Source organism: Mobula hypostoma, chromosome 17 (genome assembly GCF_963921235.1).
Source record: "Mobula hypostoma chromosome 17, sMobHyp1.1, whole genome shotgun sequence".
NCBI classification, from domain to species: domain Eukaryota; kingdom Metazoa; phylum Chordata; class Chondrichthyes; order Myliobatiformes; family Myliobatidae; genus Mobula; species Mobula hypostoma.
This window is the reverse complement of record NC_086113.1, coordinates 62,704,935-62,729,638: the sequence shown is the minus strand read 5'-3', so window position 1 is coordinate 62,729,638 and position 24,704 is coordinate 62,704,935. Positions and strand designations below refer to the sequence as shown.

The 24,704-nt window shown below is 46.1% G+C and overlaps 1 protein-coding gene across 3 annotated transcripts in view; it reads left to right on the top strand.

Annotated features, from left to right (window-relative positions):
* The window catches only part of LOC134358081 (solute carrier family 22 member 23), a 137,540-nt gene that overhangs the window by 5,319 nt on the left and 107,517 nt on the right, over nt 1-24,704 (top strand). Inside the window, exon 2 of one of the 3 annotated variants that reach the window (XM_063070013.1) lies at nt 12,330-12,416. The exons of the other annotated variants lie outside the window; for them this stretch is intronic. Within the exon in view, the coding sequence (XP_062926083.1) occupies nt 12,330-12,416 (87 nt within the window). The remainder of the gene's footprint in view (nt 1-12,329; nt 12,417-24,704) is intronic. 3 annotated transcript variants of the gene reach the window in all.

The following is a 24,704-nucleotide window of genomic DNA, read 5'->3' as shown; positions in this document are numbered from 1 at the left end:
GATTTTCTCCCTAGTTCCATTTTCATTCTAGCTGCTTCTTCCTTTTTAGATGCACTTTTTTTTTTAAAAACAACTTTTTGCTTGGATTTTTTGGCTTGTGTATCCTTGCTCTTTAAGCCATGTATCCTTCTTTCACCAAGGTGATGCATGTTGTTTGATAATACCTGTGAAATCACAAGATCACAAGACAAAGGAGCAGAAGTAGGCCATTCGGCCCATCGTGTCTGCTCCACAGCACCCCCATGAGCTAAACTATTCACCCATCTAGTTCCAATTTCCGGCTTTTTCCCCAGATCCCTTGATACCCTGACTAATTAGATACCTGTCAATCTCCTCCTTAAGCACCCTCAATGATCGGGCCTCCCCAGCCATATGTGGCAACGAATTCCACAAATCCACGACCCTCTGGCTGAAAAAATTTCTCCTCATCTCTGTTTTAACTGGGTACCCTCTAATTCTAAGACTATGGCCTCTTGTCCTGGGCTCACCCACCAAGGGAAACAACCTTTCCACATCTACTCTGTCCCACCCTTTCAACATTCGAAGTGTTTCCATGAGATCCCCTCTCATTCTTCTATACTCTAATGAATACAATCCAAGAGCCGACAAACACTCCTCATATGTTAGCCCCTGCATTCCAGGAATCATCCTCGTAAATCTTCTCTGAACTCTCTCCAACATCAGTACATCCTTTCTAAGATAGGGGCCCAAAACTGCACACAGTATTCCAAATGAGGGCTCACTAATGCCCCATAGAGCTTCATCAACAACTCCTTACTCTTATTCACTATTCCTCTTGAAATGAATGCCAACATAGCATTCGCTTTCCTTGCCGCCAATCCAACTTGGTGGTTAACCTTTAGGGTATCCTGCACGAGGAACCCCAAGTCCCTTTGCACTTCCGATTTTTGAATTTTCTCCCCATCTAAATAATAATCTGCCCGATAATTTCTTCTTCCAAAATGTACAACCATACATTTGTCAATGTTGTATCTCATCTGCCATTTCTTTGCCCACTCTCCTAAACTGACTATGTCTCTCTGCAACCTTTCCGTTTCTTCAACATTTCCTGCTCCTCCACCTATCTTGGTGTCATCCGCAAACTTAGCCACAAAACCATTTAGTCCATAATCCAAATCATCGATATACATCATAAAAAGAAGCGGCCCCTACACCGATCCCTGCGGAACACCACTAGTAACCGGCAACCAATCAGAATAAGATCCCTTTATTCCCACCCTTTGCTTTCTGCCTATCAGCCAATGCTCCACCCATTTCAATATCTTTCCTATAATTCCATGGGCTCTTATCTTATTAAGCAGCCTCATATGCGGCACCTTATCGAAGGCCTTTTGAAAATCCAAATACACAACATCCACAGCCTCTCCCTTGTCAATCTTATTCGAGATTACCTCAAAAAATTTCAATAGGTTGGTGAGACAGGATCTTCCCCTCATGAAACCATGCTGGCTTTGCCCTATCTTGTCATGCACCTCGAGGTATTTCATAACCTCGCCCTTGAGGATTGACTCCAATATCTTTCCAACTACCAATGTCAGACTAATAGGTCTGTAATTTTCTTTTTGCTGCCTCCTTCCTTTCTTAAATAACGGAACTACGTTTGCGACCTTCCAGTCCTCCGGAACCATGCCAGAGTCTATTGATTCCTGGAAGATCATTTCGAATGCTTCCACAATCTCCAAAGCCGCCTCCTTCAGAACCCTTGGGTGCACCTCATCTGGACGGGGAGACTTATCTATTCTTAGTCCATGTAGCTTCCCAAGCACTTTCTTTCTAGTAATCTTGACTGTACCTAATTCTATTCTCTGATACCTCTGGCTATCAGGTATATTGCTCATGTCTTCCACTGTGAAGACTGATGCAAAATACTCATTCAGTTCCTCTGCCATCTTTGTTATCCATTATAATTTCTCAAGCATCATTTTCAATCGGTCCCGTATCTACCCTTGTCACTCTTTTACTCTTCATATATTTAAAAAAACTCTTAGTATCCTTTTTTATGTTAATCGCCAACTTCCTTTCATAATTCATCTTTTCTTTCCTAATGACTTTCTTAGTTTCCTTCTGTAAGTTTTTAAAAGTCTTCTAGTCATAATTTTTCCCACTAATTTTTGCTTCCTTGTACACTGTTTCTTTTGCTTTTATTTTTGCCTTAACCTCTCTCGTTAGCCACAGTTGTGCCATTTTTCCATTCATGATTTCCTTTTTTCTTGGAATATATTTTTCCTGCATTTTCCTTATTTTTTGTAGGAATTTCATCTAATTCTGCTCTGCCGTCCCTCCATCTAGCTTACTTTTCCAATCGACTTGGGCCAGTTCCTCTCTCATACCACTGTAATTTCCCCTGTTCCACTGAAATATTGATACACCTGATACCAGCTTCTCCTTTTCAAATTTGAAACTGAACTCAATCATATTATGATCACTACTTCCAAGGGGTTCCTTTACCTCCAGCTCCCGAATCGCCTCAGGTTCGTTACACAGCACCCAATCCAAAACAGCCGGTCCTCTGGTGGGCTTCTGGACAAGCTGCCAAAAAGCCATCCTGTAGGCATTCTACAAACTCCCTCTACTGAGATCCATTACCTTCCTGACTTTCCCAATCCACTTTCATATTAAGATCCCTCATAATTATCTTGACATTTTCCTTCTGACTCGCTTTTTCTATTTACAGCTGCAACTTGTAGTCCACATCCCGGCTGCTGTTTGGAGGCCTGTATATAACTACTATTAATGTCTTTTTACCCTTGCCATTTCTTAATTCTACACATAAGGATTCTACCTCTTCTGATCCTATGTCCCTTCTTTCTATTGATTTGATATCGTTAATTACCATCAGGGCCACGCCACCCCCTTTACCTACCTTCCTATCTTTCCTATACACTGTGTATCCTTGGATATTCAGCTCCCAATCACATCCATCATTTAGCCATGACTCAGTGATGGCCACAATGTCATATCTTTTAACCTGCAGCTGTGCAGCAAGGTCATCCACTTTATTTCTAATGCTGCGTGCATTTAAGTACAGTACATTTAGATCGGTTTCTGTTGCTGATTGATTTTGCTATATTTCTATTTTGCAGCAAATTATCCTGTATATTCACCGGCCTGTCCTTCTTGCCATCTTTGCTGCACAGTATTTTTGGCTTATTTCTATTTTCCTGTTCCTCGACCCTAACACCTTGGTTTCCTTCCCCTTGCCAACTTAGTTTAAACCCTCCCTAACAGCTATATTAAACAATCCTGCCAGGATATTAGTATCTTTTGAGTTCAGGTGTAATCCATCTTTTTTGTATAAGTCATACTTTCCCCAAAATAGATCCCAATGATTCAAGAATTTGAAGCCCTGCCCCCTGCACCAGTTACTTAGCCACACATTCATCTGCTTAATTCTGCTATTCTTACTATCATTAGCGCACACCTCAGGCAGCAATCCTGATATTATTACTCTGGATGTCCGGCTTTTCAATTTTCTTCCTAGCTCCCAGTAATCTTTCTTCAGGACCTCCTCTCTTTTTCTGTCTATGTCATTGGTACCAACATGTACCAAGACTTCCGGCTGCTCGCCCTCTCTCCTCAGAATACTCTGGACTCGATCTGAGACATCCCGTACCTTGGCACCAGGGAGGCAACACACCATCCGGGTATCCTTGTCCGGCTCGCAGAATCTCTTGTCCGTCCCCCATACGATGGAATCCCCTATAACTACTGCATTTCTTCTTGCTCTCTTGATTTCGGCACTGGGCAGAATGCCAGAGTCTCGTTCACTGTGGTCGTCCTCTGTCAGGTCTGCCTCTTCAACAGTATCCAAAACGATATATCGATTTCTGAGGGGGACTATCACAGGGGTGCTATCCACTACCTCTCTATAGGTAGTATCTATCACCTCCTCACTTTCCCTAATTAGCCGAAGGTCATCAATTTCCATCTCCAGCACCTTAATACGGTCCTTCAGGAGCCTCATCTCAGTGCACCTGGTGCAGATGTAATCCTTGGGGAGGCTGGGAGTCTCCCAGGGTCCCCACATCTGGCACTCCAAGCACAACCCTAATCCTAGATGCATACCTCTAATGCTACTGTTTGTTCTAAATACCAAAAAACTGTACCTTACTCCATTACTATGAGACTCAACGGTCGCAGGAAGCCTCTTCCCGTCTCCGCCGAAGCCCGTTGAGCCAAAGCCCTTTCACTCTGCACCCTCTCAGTCCGCTGCCCGCTCCAACGCTGCCCGCTGGATATGGTGGTTTTCTTTTTAAACTGTTCACGCTCAACTGGCTGACGTCACGCGCCTGCGCAGTCTGGCCTCTCTCCTACTCCGAGAAATAAAATGCCTTGCTATATTAAGACTTTCAAGGACTCTTCATCTCATTTTCTCTATTTATTGTTCATTGTTATTTTTCTCTTTTTCTTTTGTATTTGCAGTTTGTTGTCTTTTGCACACCAGTTATCTGCCCTGTTGGTGTGGCCTTTCATTGATTCTATTATGGCTATTGGATTTATTAAGTATGCCTACAAGAAAATGAATCTCTGTGTTGTATATGGTGTCGTAAATTTGCTCTGAACGTTGACTGCTATATTACTGGAAAATGCTCTGCTCAGTTAATTTCTTTCTTTAAATTGCATGGCAATGCAAGATCCACTTGAATGCTTTACTTGAATTTAAAGGACAATGCCTTGGCTGATATTTCTTGACCTTTCAGTACGAAATCAGCATCACAATGATTCTTCCACTGAGGCTTTTCTTATCTCTCCAAACTGCCAATGGCAGCTCAGAGCGCTACCCTGTCGTCCGTGCTGTCTCTCTGTAAGGCATTCTCTTGGTTGGGCACCTTGGTGCACAGCTTTCGGTGAAAATTGTTCTGGGAGTTGATATTTATCAACTATGGATGACATTCTGTTAGAACATAGAACAATACAATACAATACACAATATTGTAGCAAGCCAATTAGTAATCAAATGGCTAACTAAACTAATCTCTTCTGCCTACACAATTTCCATATCCTTCCATTTTCCTCATTCAATTGGCAACCTAAACATTTCTTAGTCTCAAGTGTTACTGCCATTTTAATTCCACATCCCATTCCCATTCTGACATGTCTATCCACGGCCTCCTCCACCGTAAAGATGAAGCCACACTCAGGTTGGAGGAACAACACCTTATATTCCGTCTGGGTAGCCTCCAACCTGATGGCATGAACATCGACTTCTCTAACTTCCGCTAAGGTCTCACCTCCCCCTCGTACCCCATCTGTTACTCATTTTTATGCACACATTCTTTCTCTCACTCTCCTTTTTCTCCCTCTGTCCCTCTGAATATACCTCTTGCCCATCCTCTGGGTCACCCCCCCCCTTGTCTTTCTTCCCGGACCTCCTGTCCCATGATCCTCTCGTATCCCCTTTTGCCTATCACCTGTCCAGCTCTCAGCTCTATCCCTCCCCCTCCTGTCTTCTCCTATCATTTTGCATCTCCCCTTCCCTCTCCATCTTTCAAATCCCTTACTCACTCTTCCTTCAGTTAGTCCTGACGAAGGGTCTCGGCCTGAAACGTCGACTGCACCTCTTCCTACAGATGCTGCTTGGCCTGCTGCGTTCACCAGCAACTTTGATGTATGTTGCTTGAATTTCCAGCATCTGCAGAATTCCTGTTGTTTGGATTTTTATAAAGCTGCAACGTAACTTTCTGACTTTAGAACTCAGTGCCTCGACTAATAAAGCCAAACATGCCGTAAGCCTTCCTAACCACCCTATCAACTTGTGTAGCCACTTTCAAGGAGCTATGAACTTGGATTCCAAGATCCCTCTGCCCTTAACAGCGTACTGCTTCTTTGCATTTGATCTACCAAGGTGTAACACTTCACATTTGGTCAGGGTAAGCTCCGCCTGCCATTTCTCTGCCATTGATCTATATCCATTTGTATTCTTTGCCAGTTTTCTGTGCTATCTACAACACCACTGATCTTTGTATCATCTGCAAACTTGCGAACTCACCCGTCTACATTTTATTCTAGGTTATTTATATGCATTACAAGCAAGCAGTTCCAGTATAGATCTCTATTGCACCACTAATTACAGACCTCCAACTCAAATAAATCCCTTCAACTACTGTCCTCTGTCTGTGTCTTACCCACTACCCTATGTGCAAACCAGTTCTACATCCAAACAGCTAATTTGACACAGACCCCATGAGAGACTTTGTCAAATGCCTTACTAAAATCCATTTAGACAACATCCACAACTTACCTTTTATCAATCACCCTTGTCGTCTTGTCAAAAGACTCAGTCTAAGTTAGTAAGACATGACTTGCCCCACACAGTCATGCTGGCTCTCCCTAAATAAGCCATGGCTTTCCAAATGCTCATAGATCTTGTTCTCCCCGGTAAATTTCCTACCACTGACATGAGATTAATTGGTCTATAGTTTCCAACATTATTCCTAGTTCCCTTCATGAATAATGGAACAACATTAGCTACTTGCCAGTCCTCTGGGACCTCACTTGTGGCTAGAGAGGACACTAAGACATTGATCAAGGCCCCAGCAATCTCATCTCTTGCTGCTCTCAATTACCTGGGGTAAATCCCATCAGGCCCTGAGGATTTATAAATGCTAATTCTTTACAAGACCCAACTCTACCTCTAACTTTACCTCAAAGTGCTCATTAAGGACCTCATCCACATTCTCTGTATCCAAAAAATATTCTCCCCATTATTCTTGAGTGGTCCTACCCTCTTCCCAGCTATCCTCCTGCTTTTGATGTGTGTGTATATATACAGTGCCCTGGGATTCACTTTAATCCGACTTGCCAAGGACTTCTCATGGCCCCTCCCGGCCTTCCTAATTCCCTTCTTGAGTTCTTCTCTGGCCATTTTATAATCTTCAGGGGCGTTGTTTGATTCCAGCTTCCTAAGCTTTGTGTACTTTTCCTTTTTCTTCTTGACTAAATTCATCACCTATCAACAGCCAAAGTTCTCTTGCCTTGACATCCTTGTCCTTCTGGAATATTCCTGTCCTGTACTCTGTGCAATTGGTCTTTAAACGCCTTCCACATGTCAGGTGTGGACTTGGTCAAAATCAGCCTTTCCACATTAACTCTCCTAGTTCCTGCCTAATGGATAATTTGCCCTGCTCCAATTTAACAATCCTGCAACTTCCATCCTTATCCTTAACTATAGCTATCATAAAACTTTGGGAGTTGTGGTTACTCTTTTCAAACTACTGAAAGAGCAGTCACCTGACCAGGCTCATTACCCAGCAGCAGGTCCAGTACAGACCCCCCCACCCCCTTGTTGGACTGTCTACATATTTAAGAAATCCTCCTGGATGCCTCTCACAAATTCTCTCCCATCTAAGTCTCTTGCACTCAGTCCCAGTTTATATTGGGGAAGTTGAAATCCCCCGTGACAATAACCCTATTGTTTTTGCACCTTAAACTGCCTGCATATCTGTTCCTCAATATCCCAGTTAGTTTTTTTTGGGCGGGAGGGGTCTGTAGGTCAATTCCATCAGAGTGATTACACTCTTCCTATTTTTGAGTTCTACCCATGTAGATTTAGTGGACAATCCTCTTCAGAGTGTAGCCCTGATTAGTAGTACAACTCCCCCATCTCTTTTACCCCCCCTCCCTTTTCTAAAACATTGAAACCCTAGGATATTAAGCACCCATTCCTGTCCTCTCTCTACCAAGTCTCTGTAATGGCTGCAACGTCATAGTTCATGTACTGATCTGTGCTCTAAGTTCATAACCTTTGGCCTTTTCCCATAATACTCCTAGCATTAAAATACCCACACTTCAAACTATCTGCCCATCGTATCGTATCTATTACTTTGCTCCTGCCTGCTTTTATTGGCCCTGACATCTACCTTCAAAAGTTTCAAAGGTACAATTCAATGTCAGAGAAATGTATACAACATACATCCTGAAATGCTTTTTCTTCACAACAATCCATGAAAACAGAGGGGTGAATGACAGTTAATGTTAGAACCCGAGGCCCCCCCAGCTTCCCCCTCCCATGCATAAGCAACGACCCCCCTCTACCACCAGCAAAAAAAAGCATCAATGCCCCCCCCACCACTGAGCACTCAAGAGTGCCGCAAAGTATCAATAAAGACACATACTTGTGGTATCCCAAAGACTACTTGTTCACCCAGTAATTTGACATACCACAGGCTCGCGCTCTCTCTCTCTCTTCCCCCCCCCATAAGGGAAAAAAAACAAGAAGGGAGAAATAAACAACTCGCTGATTTACGATGCCAAATGTCTGTTGCGTTGCTTTTTCCGAGCTCTGTGTCCAAAGAACTTGGGTCTCTGGACACACAACCGGCAGCCAGCTTGCTGCTTTCGGTCTTCCATCTCCCACGACACACTGATTCCCTGCAGAGGCACCGATCTCGAGTCTGCCCGCCTCCAGAGCCACGAAATTCGGGAACTTCGAAGCCGATCTAATCTTCCAGGCCACATCCTTGGTATATCGAATAACGCCAGTTGAGAGACCCCGAGAACGGGTCCCATTCCTGCAAAGAACCGAAGTCAACGTGTAACTCCAGGTCAGGGTCTTCAAAAGAACCCTGAAAGAGGAAAGTAGAGAGATCCATCCTCCACTTTCTGACCTGTTGGACTGGTTCCCAACTCCCTGATGAATTATTTGATTTTTTTTTCCCGAATGTTATGTTGCTGTTTGCGGGAGCGCCAGGTGACTCCCATGTTACATTAAAGCAATAATGTGTCTTCTGGAAGATAGTTCATTGGAAATGGTTAACCTGCTTGATTTGGTAGTGGTTTCCCCACCCATTATCTTGGAAATGCATTGCTGATGCTTCATCTTCACAGTCTTAAATCATAGAACTCCCTCCTCCCTAAAAGAACTGTGATGGCACCTTAACCAAAAGGGCTGCAACAGTTCGCAAAGGTGTCTGTGGGTATTTAGAGATGGATGATGAAAGCTGATTCTTGATCTCGAAGCCATGGCCTTCGTTACCTGCTCAAGTCTTAAAGGTGAGTGCCTGGCTTCTGAGGCTGGCATTCTCAGTTTCACGTCTCTGGTCTCTCTGGAGTGTCATGGGTTCGAAATCTGAGGCCATGGAGTGAAACAGAAGAACAATAATTCAGTGAGGACCAGCTATTAATTAGCAAGCCGAGGGCTAAATTTGAGATCCTCTGCCTCTCTGGTAGTTATTTTAGTTCCAGAAACCACAAAGTCAATGAAGAATGCCAATTAAATTGTACTTCAAGCAGACGCCTGCTTGCTGACAAGCAACAAGCTTTTGAAAAACTACTTAAATACTTTTAAATACAGAAATTATATTTGCACCATTTGGTTAAAATACTGAACAGTGTTGGAGTGAAACGCTAAGTACAGAAGGTGTTTGTGAATCAAGTGCATACCCAAACCCTCCCTGGACATTGGCGAATTGCTTTCATCTGAGCTGTTTGGTGAGGCACTTGTGGCCAGGTGATGGAGGGCTCAATACAGTATACCCTCAGACATTTCTGTGTTGATTCTCCCAATCGCTGATTCCATTAGAGATTCTGTTGCTTGCGGAAGAGTGTGAGCTTCCTCCTAGAGCAGCCCCCATTGCATGTGGGGAAAGTAACGGCATCAGCTTACTGATCAGGATTATGCTGGGCAACTTCCCCCACCCTACCACCTCAGACTCAAGGCAGACAGAATGAAGGTGCTGGACTGAAGCAGTTCCCCCAGTCTGTGCTGGGGCTCACAGAGAAGCCACAATGAATGAACCTGCCAGGTTTGCAGGTGAATGGTAGCCTCACCAGGAAGGCCTGGGGCCACCCATTTCAATCCCCCACCAACGTGTCTGTCCGTGGACACCCCAATTACCACAGCGAGGTGAGATGCTGGTTGGAGGATCAGCACTTCATCCTGTTGTGGTAGTCTCCAACTTGATGGCATGAACATAGATTTTTCAAACTCTTGGTAACAAATCCCCTATATTTTACACTCCATCATTGTGATTACCCTCTTGCCCCTTCCCTTCTCCCCCACCCCCATCTCTAATCTGCTCATCACTTCTTTCTGGTTCCCCAGCTCCTTTTCTTCATAAAATTATAGAAATCTACAGCACATTACAGGCCCTTCAGTCCACAATGTTGTACCGACCATGTAACCTATTCTAGAAACTGCCTAGGATTTCCCTAATGCATAGCCCTCTATTTTTCTAAGCTCCATGTATCTATCTAAGAGTTTGTTAAAAGACCCTATTGTATCCACCTCTACCACTGTCACTGGCAGTGCATTCCACACACCCACCACTTTTCAAAAAAAAACCTAACTCTGGCATCGTCGTTGTACCTAATTTCAAGCACCTTAAAACTATGCCCCCTCGTGTTAGCCATTTCAGCTCTTGGAAAAAGTCGCTAGCTATCCACATGATCAGTGCCCCTCATCATCTTCTACACCTCTATCAGGTCACCTCTCGCTCCAGGGAGAAAAGGTCAAGTTCACTCAACCTATCCTCTTTCCTATCTGATTCCTCCATCCGCCCTTTCCCCTTCCACCTATCTCACATAGCTCCTAGCTTTTTGCATATTTTGCTTTCATCCTTTTTCCCCATTCACCTACCTTCCTCTTCTCCTGGACCTGCCAGCTTGCACTGCTCCCTCCTTCCTTTCGGCTCTGTCTGCTTCCTTTCCTAGTCCTGATGAAGGGTCTGTGCCTGAAATACCGACTTTTTTCCACCGTCGAAGCTGCCAGACCTGCTGTGTTCCTCCAGCATTTTGTGTGTGTTGCTCAATATTTCCAGCATCTGACATTCTCTTTGGTTTCACATCGATACTTCTGATTGTGGGGAGGGGTGTGCCAGTGATGTATTGAGCTGAGTCTGCAACCTCTCGCGTGCCTGACCATTCGAATTGCTACACTAGACCATCACCTTCCTTGTGACTGCAACTGTGCTGGGCCCTGAGAAGGTCCATTCACTAGGTTTGAGTTTATTGTTATTCATGTATACTGCCAAATGAAACAATTCTCTGGGCCAAGGTGCACAGCACAGTACATATAACACACACAGCGCAAGGTAATATTGCCAGAGATAAATTGACAAATAATATGGTGCATTTATGATACAAGTTTAAAAAGTAAGCAGTATAATCCTAGTGATACTTCATATAATTCAATACATTAATGCTGTGGAATTGAAAGCTGCTGACCCTCTCCACTGCTGATTTCCCAGAGGGTGGACTGACACTTACTTGATATCCTTCCCCAACGTTCAGTTATTTTCCAGCTCAGACCAGACCCTTCAAGCCATGCTACCCAGCAAACCCTGGTTTAACCCTCGCCTAAACTTGACACTATTTGCAGTCACCAATTAACCTCCTAACCTCCAAAGTATATCTTTGGACTGTGGGAGGAAACTGGAGAAAACCCATGTATTCCAAGGGGAGAATGTATGGACTCCTTACAGATGATGTCGGAATTGAATTTCAGTGTCTGACGTAATCGTGTTGTACTGCTGTTGAGCAAGCAGCTGTTACCACTCAACTTGATGTACTAACTTGCTCTGCACATTTTTAAATTTCAAAATATACTTTATTCAAAAATAAAATTATGTACAATAAACCATTCAATGACTGTCAATCCTTTACAGATGTTTCCATTACAGGCTTTACATTTCCACAGTTTTAGCCACCCATGTGACGCTCTGCTGTTTCACCTTTCCACACCATTGTTGAGGGGTACACGCCTCTCCACCCGACCCCTCCCACTCCTGTGGGAGAAGAACCCTAAACCATGGTCCTTCCCCCACTGGGCCCTTGCAGTGGCTACACCGAGTTTCAGTGCGTCCCTCAGCACGTACTCCTGCAGCCGAGAATGTGCCAGTCAGCAGCATTCTGCCACGGACATGTCCATGTGCTGGTAGATCATCAAGTCTCGGGCCGACCAAGGGTGTCTTTCACCAAGTTGATGATCTGCCAGCAGCACCGGGTGTTGGTCTCCATGTGCATCCTCAGGAACAGTCCATATATCAGAGAGTCCGCTGTTAACGCAGCTGCTGGGGATGAAACGTGACATTAGCCCATCCATCCTTCTCTACACCTTCTCCCCGAACTCAGTGTGCAAAGAGGTGGGTCACAGACTCCTCCTCACTACAGTCCTCCCGTGGGCAGCGGGGTGTGGAGACAACGTCCCGGGCATACAGGAGGGATCTGACTGGGAGGGCCCCTCTCACCGCCAGCCAGGCGAGGTCCTGGTACCTGTTGGAGAGGTCTGGCGATGAGGCATTTTGCCAGGTTAACTGGACGGTCTGCTCAGGGAACCACCCTACTGTGTCCATCATGTCTTTCTCCTGCAGTGCCTGCAGGACGTTACGTGCCGACCACTGCCTGATGGCCCTGTGGTCAAAGACGTTGACCTGGAAGAACTTTTCTATGAAGGACAGGTATGGCGGCAACGACCAGCTGACTGGGGCATTGCGCAGGAGTGGGGCCAGACCCATCGTTCATAGCCAGGGTGACAGGTAGAACCTGGGCACATAGTGATACTTGGTGCCCACATATCTGGGTTCCACACAGTCTGATGCAGCCACACACAAAGCTGGCCATCAGGGTGATGTTCTTGCCCCCATTGTTCAGGGACTTGTGCATGACAGTCTGTCTCACCCACTCCATCTTGGATCCCCAGACGAATCTGAAGACAGCTCGGGTGATTTCCGAGCTGTAGGAGCAGGGAACGGGTCACACCTGCGCCAAGTACAGCAGCCCTGAGAGCACCTCACACCTGATGACCAGGTTCTTGCCCGTTATCGACAGGGCCCTCCCCACAGTCCCAGTTCTGTTTCACCTTGGCAGTCCACTCCTGCCAGCTCTTATTGCATGCCTCGGCCCCTCTGAACCAGATCCCTAACACCTTCACCTGATCAGTCCTGATGGTGAAGGGGACACTGGATCGGTCGGGCCAGTTGCCGAAGAGCATGGCTTTGCTCTTCGTGCGGTTGACCCTGGCCCCCGATGTTCGCGGATGCTAATCAGCCTGCGAACTGACCTTGGATCAGAGCAGAAGATGGTGACATCGTCCATGTACAGGGAGGTTTTCACTTGGGTCCCTCCACTGCCTGGCACCATCACCCCTCTTATGCCCTCATCCCTCCTGATGGCTTCCGCAACGGGTTCTATGCAGCAGACAAACAAGACAGGGGAGAGGGGACAGCCCTGCCTGACTCCAGACCTGATGGGGAAGCTGTTTCCCACCCGTTGACCTGGACTGCACTACGGATGTCTGTGTAGAGCAGTCTGATCCAATTCCGGATTCCCTCCCCAAATCCCATTTTGGAGAGCACGTCCGCCATGTACATGTGCGATATCCTGTCGAAGGCTTTCTCCTGGTCCAGGCTGACCAGGCAGGCGTTCACTCCTCTGTCCTGCACCTAGGCGATGGTGTCTCTCAGCAGCGCGAGGCTGTCTGAGATCTTCCTGCCCGGTACAGCACATGTTTGGTCCGGGTGGATCACCTGTCCCAGAGCAGACTTGACCCTGTTGGTGATAGCCTTGGACAGGATGTTGTAATCCACTTTCAGGAGAGAGATGGGTCTCCAATTTCTAATGTCTTCCCTTTCCCCCTTCTGCTTGTAGATGAGGGTGATGATGCCCTTCCTCATGGACTCCGACATGCAGCCGGCCAGAAGCATAGTGTTGTACACTTCCAGCAGGTCAGGGCCCATCCAGTTCCACAGAGCCGAGTACAACTCAGCCGGTAAGCCGTTGCTTCCGGGAGTCTTACTCGACTCAAAAGGAACGGATGGAGCCTGTCAGCTCGCCCAGGGTCAGTGGCTGATCCAGACTCTCCCGCTTGCCATCGCCCAAGACCTACGTGATAGACGACAGGAAGTTGCGGAAGGCTGTGGATTCTGTAACCTTTTCGTCGTACAGACCGGCATAGAAGGACCTGCAGATCCTCAGTATGTCCGTCTGCGAGGACGCGACTGAGCCGTCCTCTTCCTTAAGGTTGTGGATCACAGAGCTCCCCCTGTGCACCTTTTGGAAGAAGAAGCGTGAGCACGTCTCGGCCTGCTCCACAGTTTGGACCCTTGATCTTGGAGGATTCAGCGGTGAGGTGCTGGGCTTGCCGGCCCTTCACCTCTCGCAATTCCTCCCTGACATCCACCCCCTTTGACTGCAGAAGGAGAAGTTGCTGCAACTCTGTCTGGAGTTTACGCAGTTCCCTCTGCTCCTCTTGATGTTCTCCTTGGTGGCTTCCCGCCAGTGAACAGGGGAATCAAAGAAGGCTTTCAAGGTTCTCCAACCTGTGTACTCCCTCTCCAGTTCCTCGATGTTCTCTGGGGTCAGCAGCTTTACGTTCAGCTTCCACGTCCCCCTGCCTGCCTTCCGGTCCTCCCGTAAGTGGCAGGTGGCTTGGAGAAGGCGGTGGTCAGAGAAGAATGCCGGCGTGATGTCGGTGGATCTGACCCTGTCCAGGTGGCTTGTGGCTGTGCTCCACCTGTGCGGGTCCCACAAGTATCAATAAAGACACATACTTGCAGTATCCCTAAGACTACTTGTTCACCCAGAAATTCGACATACCACGGTGTCTCCCCCCCCCCTCCCCCGCCCAGAAGGGAGAAATAAACAACTCGCTGACTTACGATGCTAAGAGTCTGTTGCATTGCTTTTTCCGAGCTCTGTGTCCAAAGAACTTGGGTCTCTGGGCACACAGCCAACAGCCAGCTTGCTGCTTTCGATCTTCCGTCTCCCACGACACACGGATTCCCTGCAGAGGCACCAACCTCCAGTCTGCCCGCCTCCAGAGCCACGAAATTCGGGAACTTCTAAGCTGATCTAATCTTCTAGGCCGCGTCCTTGGTATATCGAATAATGCCAGTCGTGAGCACATTGGCTCATCTGTAATTTGTCCAGCAGCAATGTACGTGAGAGCCAAGAGCCAATTCGTCAGTACTGTTCACAAACTAATCTTTATAGTTTACAGTTACTGGAATGTTGTCAGTCCAGATCAACCCTCCCGTATCTTGTTCAGATTCCATGTGCTATTCACCACTCCCCTAATGGTTCCCATTATCGCCTCCTTTACATTGCAGATTCAAGCCTTTTGTCTTGTGTATTGCCCTCCAGCAGCTGTCTCGAACCTGCACAATTACCCCACCCCACCTCCATCTGCCCCATTTTCATCTTCATCTGGCTCCATTCCCCTGTTCCTGACTCCAACTCCAAGCGAATGGTGCAACTTGCCTGTTATCTTTCATTTAAAAGTGCTGGAGGATCTCCACAGGCCAGGCAGCATCTATGGAAAGGAGTAAACCTTTGCCATTTCGGGCCAAGATGGTGACTGTTTGTTCTTTTCCATAGACGCTGCCCGGCCTGCAGAGTTCCTCCAGCATTTTGTGTTGCTTTGGATTTCCAGCATTGGCAAGTTTTCTTGTTTATTATCTTTCATGTCTCAGTCCACCAATTATATTCCTGTCCGATCTTGGCCACTTTTCCTTTCCATTCAATCCTAATGCAGGGTCCTGGCCCAAAATGTCACCAATTCCTTCCCCACACTGAGTTCCTCCAGCAGATTAAATGTTCTTCCAGATTCCAGCATGTCAGTCTCTTGACTCCAATGCTCTCCCACTATGGCATTTGCAGGCATCAGGGGCATGCTTCTCTTGATAGCAGTGAGATTTGGAGATCTGTGGCTGTCATGATAAGTTATCCACACAAAAGAAAGTTTTTGCATGGAACACCCCTCACTCCTCTCCAAGTATTTGTTTTGATTTTAGCCAAAGGAAATTTGTTTCTTCAGTTGAGCTTCAATAGTGTACAACTGTTGAATCCAGAAGTGTAGATGCCAGCATGTCTAACGTCATGTTGCATCCAGGATTGTGATTTCCGTTATTTCGGTGGTGTGGTACAATGGCATGGAGATTTGGGGATGTATACTAAGTGAATATACATCTGTCAGCAGGAGCACTACACATACGTAAGAGTACTCCCATATTAGAACATCTGTGGGAGATGTATGTCACTTGTTCTCTGACCAGGCTAGAGGGCTCCAGTGCCTTCTGAGTGCGGGTTATGGTGGCAGAAATGTGCAGCTCAGTCTCGCAAATAGTTTAATGATGTTGTTCTTATTCCTCTCCGTAGATGCTGCCTGACCTGCTGGGTTCCTCTAGGGTTTTGTGTGTGTTACTCTGGATTTCCAGCATCTGCAGAATCTCTTGTGTTAAAAATATTGTTTCGTTAGCTGGGAACAATCTGATTTAATGTGCCCTTGATAGTTACTGTGTGACAGCAATGAATGTGTATGTGTAGATTGTGCATCAAAACATTATGCTTGAATATTGTGAAACACTAATGTATTGTGCTGATTGGCACACACTTGTGTTTTTCTTGGCTTAATTGAGAGGTTTCATAGAAACATAGAAACATAGAAAATAGGTGCAGGAGTAGGCCATTCGGCCCTTCGAGCCTGCACCGCCATTTATTATGATCATGGCTGATCATCCAACTCAGAACCCCGCCCCAGCCTTCCCTCCATACCCCCTGACCCCCGTAGCCACAAGGGCCATATCTAACTCCCTCTTAAACATAGCCAGTGAACTGGCCTCAACAGTTTCCTGTGGCAGAGAATTCCACAGATAAACAGTAAACAGATTTAGAACTATCAGGGAAATATTTACTTTAAACAACTGAATGTTTCTTATTTGCGTGGTGAAGGTTATTGTTGTGGTTGGTTACTCTGGAAATGCTCTGAAACACACAACATGCTGGAGGAACTCGGCAGGTCAGGCAGTATCCATGGAAATGAATAAACAGTTGACATTTTGCCCTGAGACCCTTTAGGGCTGGAAAGGAAGAAGCCAGAATAAGAAGGTGGGGTGAGGGAAAGGAGTATCAAGTAGATAGAAGGTGATAGGTGAAACCAGGTGGGGGGGGTGGAATGAATTGAGAAGCTGGGAGATCATCACGGGTTGAAAAGATAAAGGGCTAGAGAAGAAGGAATCTAATAGGAAAGGAAAAAGGGATAGAGGAGGTGCACCAAGAATAGGTGATAGAATGAGGAGGGGGGAAATTACTGGAAGTCAGAGAAATCTATGATCATGTTATCAGGAGGATATGAACCAAAATATGGGGATTGGAATTAAAATGTTTGTCCACCGGGAAATCTTGTTGCTGATGGAGCAAAGGTGCTTGGCAAGGCAGTGCCCCAATCTACATTAGGTCTCACTGGCATACAGGAAGTTGCAGCAGGAACACCGGATACATTTAGAATACCCCCACTCTCTGCTCTTCACAGGAATCGCGCTCTCTGTGATCCCCTTACCTATTTGTCCCTTCTGACTAATCTCCCTCCACTTATCCCTTCAAGTGAAGTACTACAGCTGCTCATTCACCACCTCCCTCACTTCCATTCAGGGCCCCAAACACTGCTTCCAGGTGATGCAACACACTTCACTTGCAAACCTGTCGGGGTTAGCTGCGGCAGTTGGTGCTCCCGATGTGACTTCCTCTGTGTTGGTCAGACCTGACATGGATTGGGGAACCGCTTTGTCGAGTCCTTTCCCCCTGTCCACAGTAAGCAGCATTTCCCAATGGCCACTCATTTTAATTCCAATTCCCACTCCGACATGTCTGAGAAATGGAGCAGGTGCAGGCGAGGGCAGTATTGATGGTGGAGGAAGTGAAGCCCTGTTATTTGAAGAAAGAGGATATCTCTGGAAAGGAAAGCCTCTTCTTGGGAACAGATGCAGTGGAAATGCAGGAACTGAGAAAAGGGAATGACTTTTTTTTACAGGTAACAGCGTGGGAAGAAGTATAGATAGCTGTGAGATTCAGTAAGCTCTCATCTATGACTGCCTCATTCTCCCTTCTGAGTCGAAGGTCATCCAGCTGCTGCTCCAGATTCCTTACACGATCTTCCAGATCGCCCAGCTGTATGCACTTCTGGCAGATGTGACTCTGCGGGAGAGGGACGTTCCCCCAAGACTACCACATCTCACATGAGAGGCACATCACCGTCTCAGGAGGCATTGTAAAAACTAACTGCGAGCAAACTTGTCTTCCGCTTCTTCTTGTCAAAGCCTCAAAGCTCCACTCTTTCACTGGCCCACTCACTCACTGGCTGCTTTCTACTCAGTCAGGATTTGTTTTGTGTGTGGAGGATGGAAGAGGAATTGCAGAGTAAACTGGCAAAGAGATCTCCTCTGGAGAAGGATGCTTGTAGACTTTTAAAAAGCTGCAGGTGGTCAATGTGCAAGAAGTTCCTTTCCCTGCTTTGAGAGGTTGGTCATGGCTAGAATCATCTCCTGCCTCAGCAAGGACCTGGACCCACTGCAATTTGCCTATCACCACAATAGGTCTACAGCGGATGTGATCTGACTGGCTCTCCATGCGGCCTTGGATCATCTGGACAATACAGATACCTATATCAGGATGGTGACTAAAGCTCAGTATTTAACACCGTCATTCCTATAGCTGTGATTGAAAAGCTCCAGAACCTGGGCCTCTGCAGCTGGATCCTCGACTTACTAACCGGAAGACCACAATCTGTGCCGATTGGAAATAACATCGCCACCTCGCTGACTATGCTGGTGCACCTCAGTGATGTGTGCTTGGCCTACTGCTCTACTCTCTCTCTATTCCCACGACTGTGTGGCTAGGCACACCTGAAATGCTTAAGTTTGCTGTTGATACAACCATTGTTGGCAGAACCTCAAATGGTGATGACAGGGCCTACAAGAGCAAGATACACCAGCTAGTTGAGTGGTGTTGCAGCAGCAACCTTGCACGTAATGTCAGTAATACCAAAGAGCCGATTGTGACTTCAGAAAGAGTAAAGACATGGGAACACACACCAGTCCTCATACGAGGATCAGAAGTGGAAAGTGTGAGCAACTTCAAGTTCCTGGATGTCGGTGTCCCTGAGGATCAGACCTGGACCTTCCTCTGGACAGGGAGAGTGAGGAGTTACAGGCAGGTGGTCACACCGGGGCCACGGGAGGCAGACAAGTGGGTCACGGTTAGGAGGGGGAAGGGGAAGAGTCAGGTAATAGAGAGTACCCCGGTGGCTGTGCCCCTTGACAATAGGTACTCCTGTTTGAGTACTGTTGGGGGGACAGCTTACCTGGGGGAAGCGACAGTGGCTGTGCCTCTGGCACAGAGTCCGACCCTGTAGCTCAGAAGGGTAGGGAAAGGAAGAGGAGGGCAGTAGTAATAGGGGACTTGATAGTTAGGGGGTCAGATAGGCGATTCTGTGGATGCAGTCCAGAGACCCGGATGGTAGTTTTCCGGGATATTTCTGATCGTGTCTAAGATATCTTGAAGTGGGAGGGTGAGGAGCCAGAGGTTGTGGTACATATAGGTACCAATGACATAGGTAGGAAAAAGGGAAGAGGTCCTGAAAGGAGAATGTAGGGAGTTAGGAAGGGAGTTGAGAAAAAGGACCGCAAAGGTAGTAATCTCGGAATAACTGCCTGTGCCACGTGACAGTGAGAGTAGGAATGCAATGAGGTGGAGGATAAATGCGTGGCTGAGGGATTGGAGCAGGGAGCAGGGATTCAAGTTTTTGGATCATTGGGACCTCTTTTGGCGCAGGTGTGATCTGTACAAAAAGGACGGGTTACACTTGAATCCTAGGGGGACCTATATCCTGGCGGGGAGATTTGCAAGGCCTACTGAGGTGACTTTAAACTAGAATGGTTGGGGGGTGGGAATCAAATTAAAGAGACTAGGAGAGAGGAGGTTAGTTCACAACAGGGGGATGGGAGCAAGTGCAGAGAGACAGAGGGGTGTTAAATGAGGGTGGAAGCAAAAAGTAGTAAGGTGAAAAGTAAAAGTGGCAGGCCGGCAAATCCAGGGCAAAAATCAAAAAGGGTCACTTTTCAACATAATTGTATAAGGGCCAAGAGTGTTGTAAAAGCAAGCCTGAAGGCTTTGTGTGTCAATGCAAGGAGCATTCGTAACAAGGTGGATGAATTAAAAGTGCAGATTGTTATTAATGAATATGATATAGTTGGGATCACAGAGACATGGCTCCAGGGGGACCAAGGATGGGAGCTCAACATTCAGGGATATTCAATATTCAGGAGGGATTGACATGAAAGAAAAGGAGGTGGGGTAGCATTGCTGGTTAGAGAGGAGATTAACACAATAGAAAGGAAGGACATTAGCCGGGAGGATGTGGAATCGATATGGGTAGAGCTGCATAACACTAAGGGGCAGAAAACGCTGGTGGGAGTTGTGTACAGGCCACCTAACAGTAGTAGTGAGGTCGGGGATGGTATTAAACAGGAAATTAGAAATGTGTGCAATAAAGGAACAGCAGTTATAATGGGTGACTTCAATCTACATATAGATTGGGTGAACCAAATTGGTAAGGGTGCTGAGGAAGAGGATTTCTTGGAATGTTTGCGGGATGGTTTTTTGAACCAACATGTCGAGGAACCAACTAGACAGCAGGCTATTCTAGACTGGGTATTGAGGAATGAGGAAGGGTAAATTAGCAATCTTGTCATGAGAGGCCCCTTGGGTAAGAGTGACCATAATATGGTGGAATTCTTCATTAACTATGTCACTCTCCATCTTAATTCAGAAACAAAGGTTCTGAACTTAAAGAGTAACTTTGAAGGTATGAGACGTGAATTAGCTAAGATAGACTGGCAAATGACACAAAGGGTTGACGGTGGATATGCAATGGCAAGTATTTAAAGATCGCATGGATGAACTACAACAATTGTTCATCCCAGTTTGGCAAAAGAATAAATCAAGGAAGGTAGTGCACCCGTGGCTGACAAGGGAAATTGGGGATAGTATCAATTCCAAAGAAGAAGCATACAAATTAGCCAGAAAAAGTGGCTCACCTGAGGACTGGGAGAAATTCAGAGTCCAGCAGAGGAGGACAAAGGGCTTAATTAGGAAAGGGAACAAAGATTGAGAGAAAACTGGCAGGGAACATAAAAACTGACTGTAAAAGCTTTAATAGATATGTGAAAAGAAAAAGATTGGTTAAGACAAATGTAGGTCCCCTACAGACAGAAACAGGTGAATTGATTATGGGGAGCAAGGACATGGCAGACCAATTGAATAACTACTTTGGTTCTGTCTTCACTAAGGAGGACATAAATAATCTTCCAGAAATAGGGAACAGAGGGTCCAGTGAGATGGAGGAGCTGAGGGAAATACATGTTAGTAGGGAAGTGGTGTTGGGTAAATTGAAGGGATTATAGGCAGATAAATCCCCAGGGCCAGATGGTCTGCATCCCAGAGTGCTTAAGGAAGTAGCTCAAGAAATAGTGGATGCATTAGTGATAATTTTTCAAAACTCTTTAGATTCTGGACTAATTCCTGAGGATTGGAGGGTGGCTAATGTAACCCCACTTTTTAAAAAAGGAGGGAGAGAAACCGAGGAATTATAGACCGGTTAGCCTAACGTCGGTGGTGGGGAAACTGCTGGAGTCAGTTATCAAAGATGTGATAACAGCACATTTGGAAAGCGGTGAAATCATCGAGCAAAGTCAACATGGATTTGTGAAAGGAAAATCATGTCTGACGAATCTCATAGAATTTTTTGAGGATGTAACTAGTAGAGTGGATAGGGGAGAACCAGTGGATGTGGTATATTTGGATTTTCAAAAGGCTTTTGACAAGGTCCCACACAGGAGATTAGTGTGCAAACTTAAAGCACACGGTATTGGGGTAAGGTATTGATGTGGATAGAGAATTGGTTAGCAGACAGGAAGCAAAGCGTGGGAATAAACGGGACCTTTTCAGAATGGCAGGCGGTGACTAGTGGGGTACCGCAAGGCTCGGTGCTGGGACCCCAGTTGTTTACAATATATATTAATGACTTGGATGAGGGAATTAAATGCAGCATCTCCAAGTTTGCGGATGATACGAAGCTGGGCGGCAGTGTTAGCTGTGAGGAGGATGCTAAGAGGATGCAGGGTGACTTGGATAGGTTAGGTGAGTGGGCAAATTCATGGCAGATGCAATTTAATGTGGATAAATGTGAGGTTATCCACTTTGGTGGCAAAAACAGGAAAACAGATTATTATCTGAATGGTGGCCGATTAGGAAAAGGGGAGGTGCAACGAGACCTGGGTGTCATTATACACCAGTCATTGAAAGTGGGCATGCAGGTACAGCAGGCGGTGAAAAAGGCAAATGGTATGCTGGCATTCATAGCAAGATTCGAGTACAGGGGCAGGGAGATACTACTGCAGTTGTACAAGGCCTTGGTGAGACCACACCTGGAGTATTGTGTGCAGTTTTGGTCTCCTAATTTGAGGAAAGACATCCTTGCCATAGAGGGAGTACAAAGAAGGTTCACCAGATTGATTCCTGGGATGGCAGGACTTTGATATGATGAAAGACTGGATAAACTAGGCTTATACTCATTGGAATTTAGAAGGTTGAGCGGGGGATCTTATTGAAACGTATAAAATCCTAAAGGATTGGACAGGCTCGATGCAGGAAGATTGTTCCCAATGTTGAGGAAGTCCAGAACGAGGGGGTCACAGTTTGAGGATAAAGGAGATTAGGAAAAACTTCTTCACACAGAGAGTGGTGAATCTGTAGAATTTTATGCCACAGGAAACAGTTGAGGCCAGTTCATTGGCTATATTTAAGAGGGAGTTAGATATGGCCCTTGTGGCTAAAGGGATCGGGGGTATGGAGGGAAGGCTGGTACAGGGTTCTGAGTTGGATGATCAGCCATGATCATACTGAATGGCGGTGCAAGCTCGAAGGGCCGAATGGCCTACTCCTGCACCTATTTTCTATGTTTCTATATCAATGCAGCTACAAAGAAGGCACGACAGTGGCTATATTTCATTAGGAGTTTGAGGAGATTTGGTTTGTCACAAAAAACAATTTCTACAGATGTACTGTGTAGAGCATTCTAATTGGCTGCATCACCATCTGGTATGGCGGGGTGGGTTACTGCACAGGATCGAAGTAAGCTGCAGAATTGTAAAGTCAGTCAGAGCCAACATGGGTACTAGCCTCCATAGTATCCAAGACATCAAGGAGCAGTGCCCCAGAAGGTGGCATCCATCATTAAGGACCCCCACCACCCAGGTCATGCCCTCTTCTCATTGCTACCATCAGGAAGGGCGTACAGAAGTCTGAAAGCACACACTGAACGATTCAGGGGCAGCTTCTTCCTGTCTGCCATCCAATTTCTGAATGGACATTGAACCCATGAACACGTCCTCATGACTTTTGTCCTTTTTTGCACTACTTATTTAATTTAACTATTATATATATATATTTTAATATATAAATTAAAACATAATATTTGAGCATATGAGTATTTGGCATTGTGCTGCTGCCACGATGTTCATGACATATACTGGTGATATTAAACCTGATTCTGATTCTACCAAAGATCCACAAACTTGACTGTCTGGGGAGGCCTATTGTCCCTGCCTGCTCCTGCCTCACTGAACTAGTGTCTACATCCTCGAACTCCATTCCATTTCCCCTTGGTTCAGTCCCTTCCTACTTACATTTGTGGCACTTCACATGTTCTGGATAGCCTTAAAAACTGTTAATACCCTGACCCAACTGCCTCATTTTCACAATGGATGCTCAGTCCCGATACACTTGAATCCCTCATTCAGAAAACTTTAAAACACTCTGCTTCTTTCTCAAAAGACCCAACCAGTTCCCCGCCCTCCGACTGGTCTTCACCCTGAACAATTTTTCCTTCCGCACTAGACTCGAGGTGTGGCCATGAGCCCCAGCTATGCCTGTCTTTTGTTTGGCTATGTAGTGCAATCCATGTTTCAAGCCTTCATTGGTAATGCTCCCTAATTTTTTCTGCACTATGTTGACAATTGCATTGGTGCTGCTTCATGCACCCATGCTAAGCTTGTCAATTTTGTTAACTTTGCCTCCAACTTCCACCCTGCCCTTAAATTCATTTGGTTCATTTCTAATGCCTCCTTCCCTATTCTTGATCTCTCTGTCTCTAGAGACACTGTCAACCAGCATCTTTTATAAAGATTCCCATGGTTATCTTGAATGCAGAATTAAGATCAGAGTGCAGAGACAGAGGGTGGAAAGTCTCATGCTATCCATTCGAAGTAGGCTGCTGTGGGTTTATTGCATTCACTCTCCAGAAGTGGCTGCGTGACCTTGGCTTCACTAGAAGAGAGATCAAGTCAACCAGCAGGGCTGTAGCTGAGACAGCAGACAAAGGATCAGCATGGGTGTGGACCAAGTATGTCCAGAGGGGCAGATAGTCAGACAGTGTATACATATCTTGCAAACCCTTCAGTAGTTGCATAGACACCTGAAGAGTAGACTATCTGTTGGATGGAAGTGACCAACAACTCTGATAGAGGCAGATGCTCACCAGTGGGAGGTGGTGCTTTAGCACTGCTGGCCCACCACCTCGAGGGAGTCTTGATCAAAAACGGGCTGAAACTCCTGAAGACAGGTGGCAGATCAACTGATAATCCCACCGGTGATAGCACAGGACAGTTAACATTTTAGTCCACGTGTGTTTTGTAACTATACCTCTCCCCATATTGTATCCTGTAAAAATGTCCCTTTTCTCAGTTCCTTCATCTCCATCTCATCCCAGGGTGAACTTTCCTTTCCAGGATATCAGACATGTTCTCCTTCAAAGAACAGGGTTTCCCTTCCTCCACCATGGATGCTGCCCTCCCCCCACATATGCCCCATTTCCCAGACATCCACACTCACCCAATCTTCCTGCCATCATAATA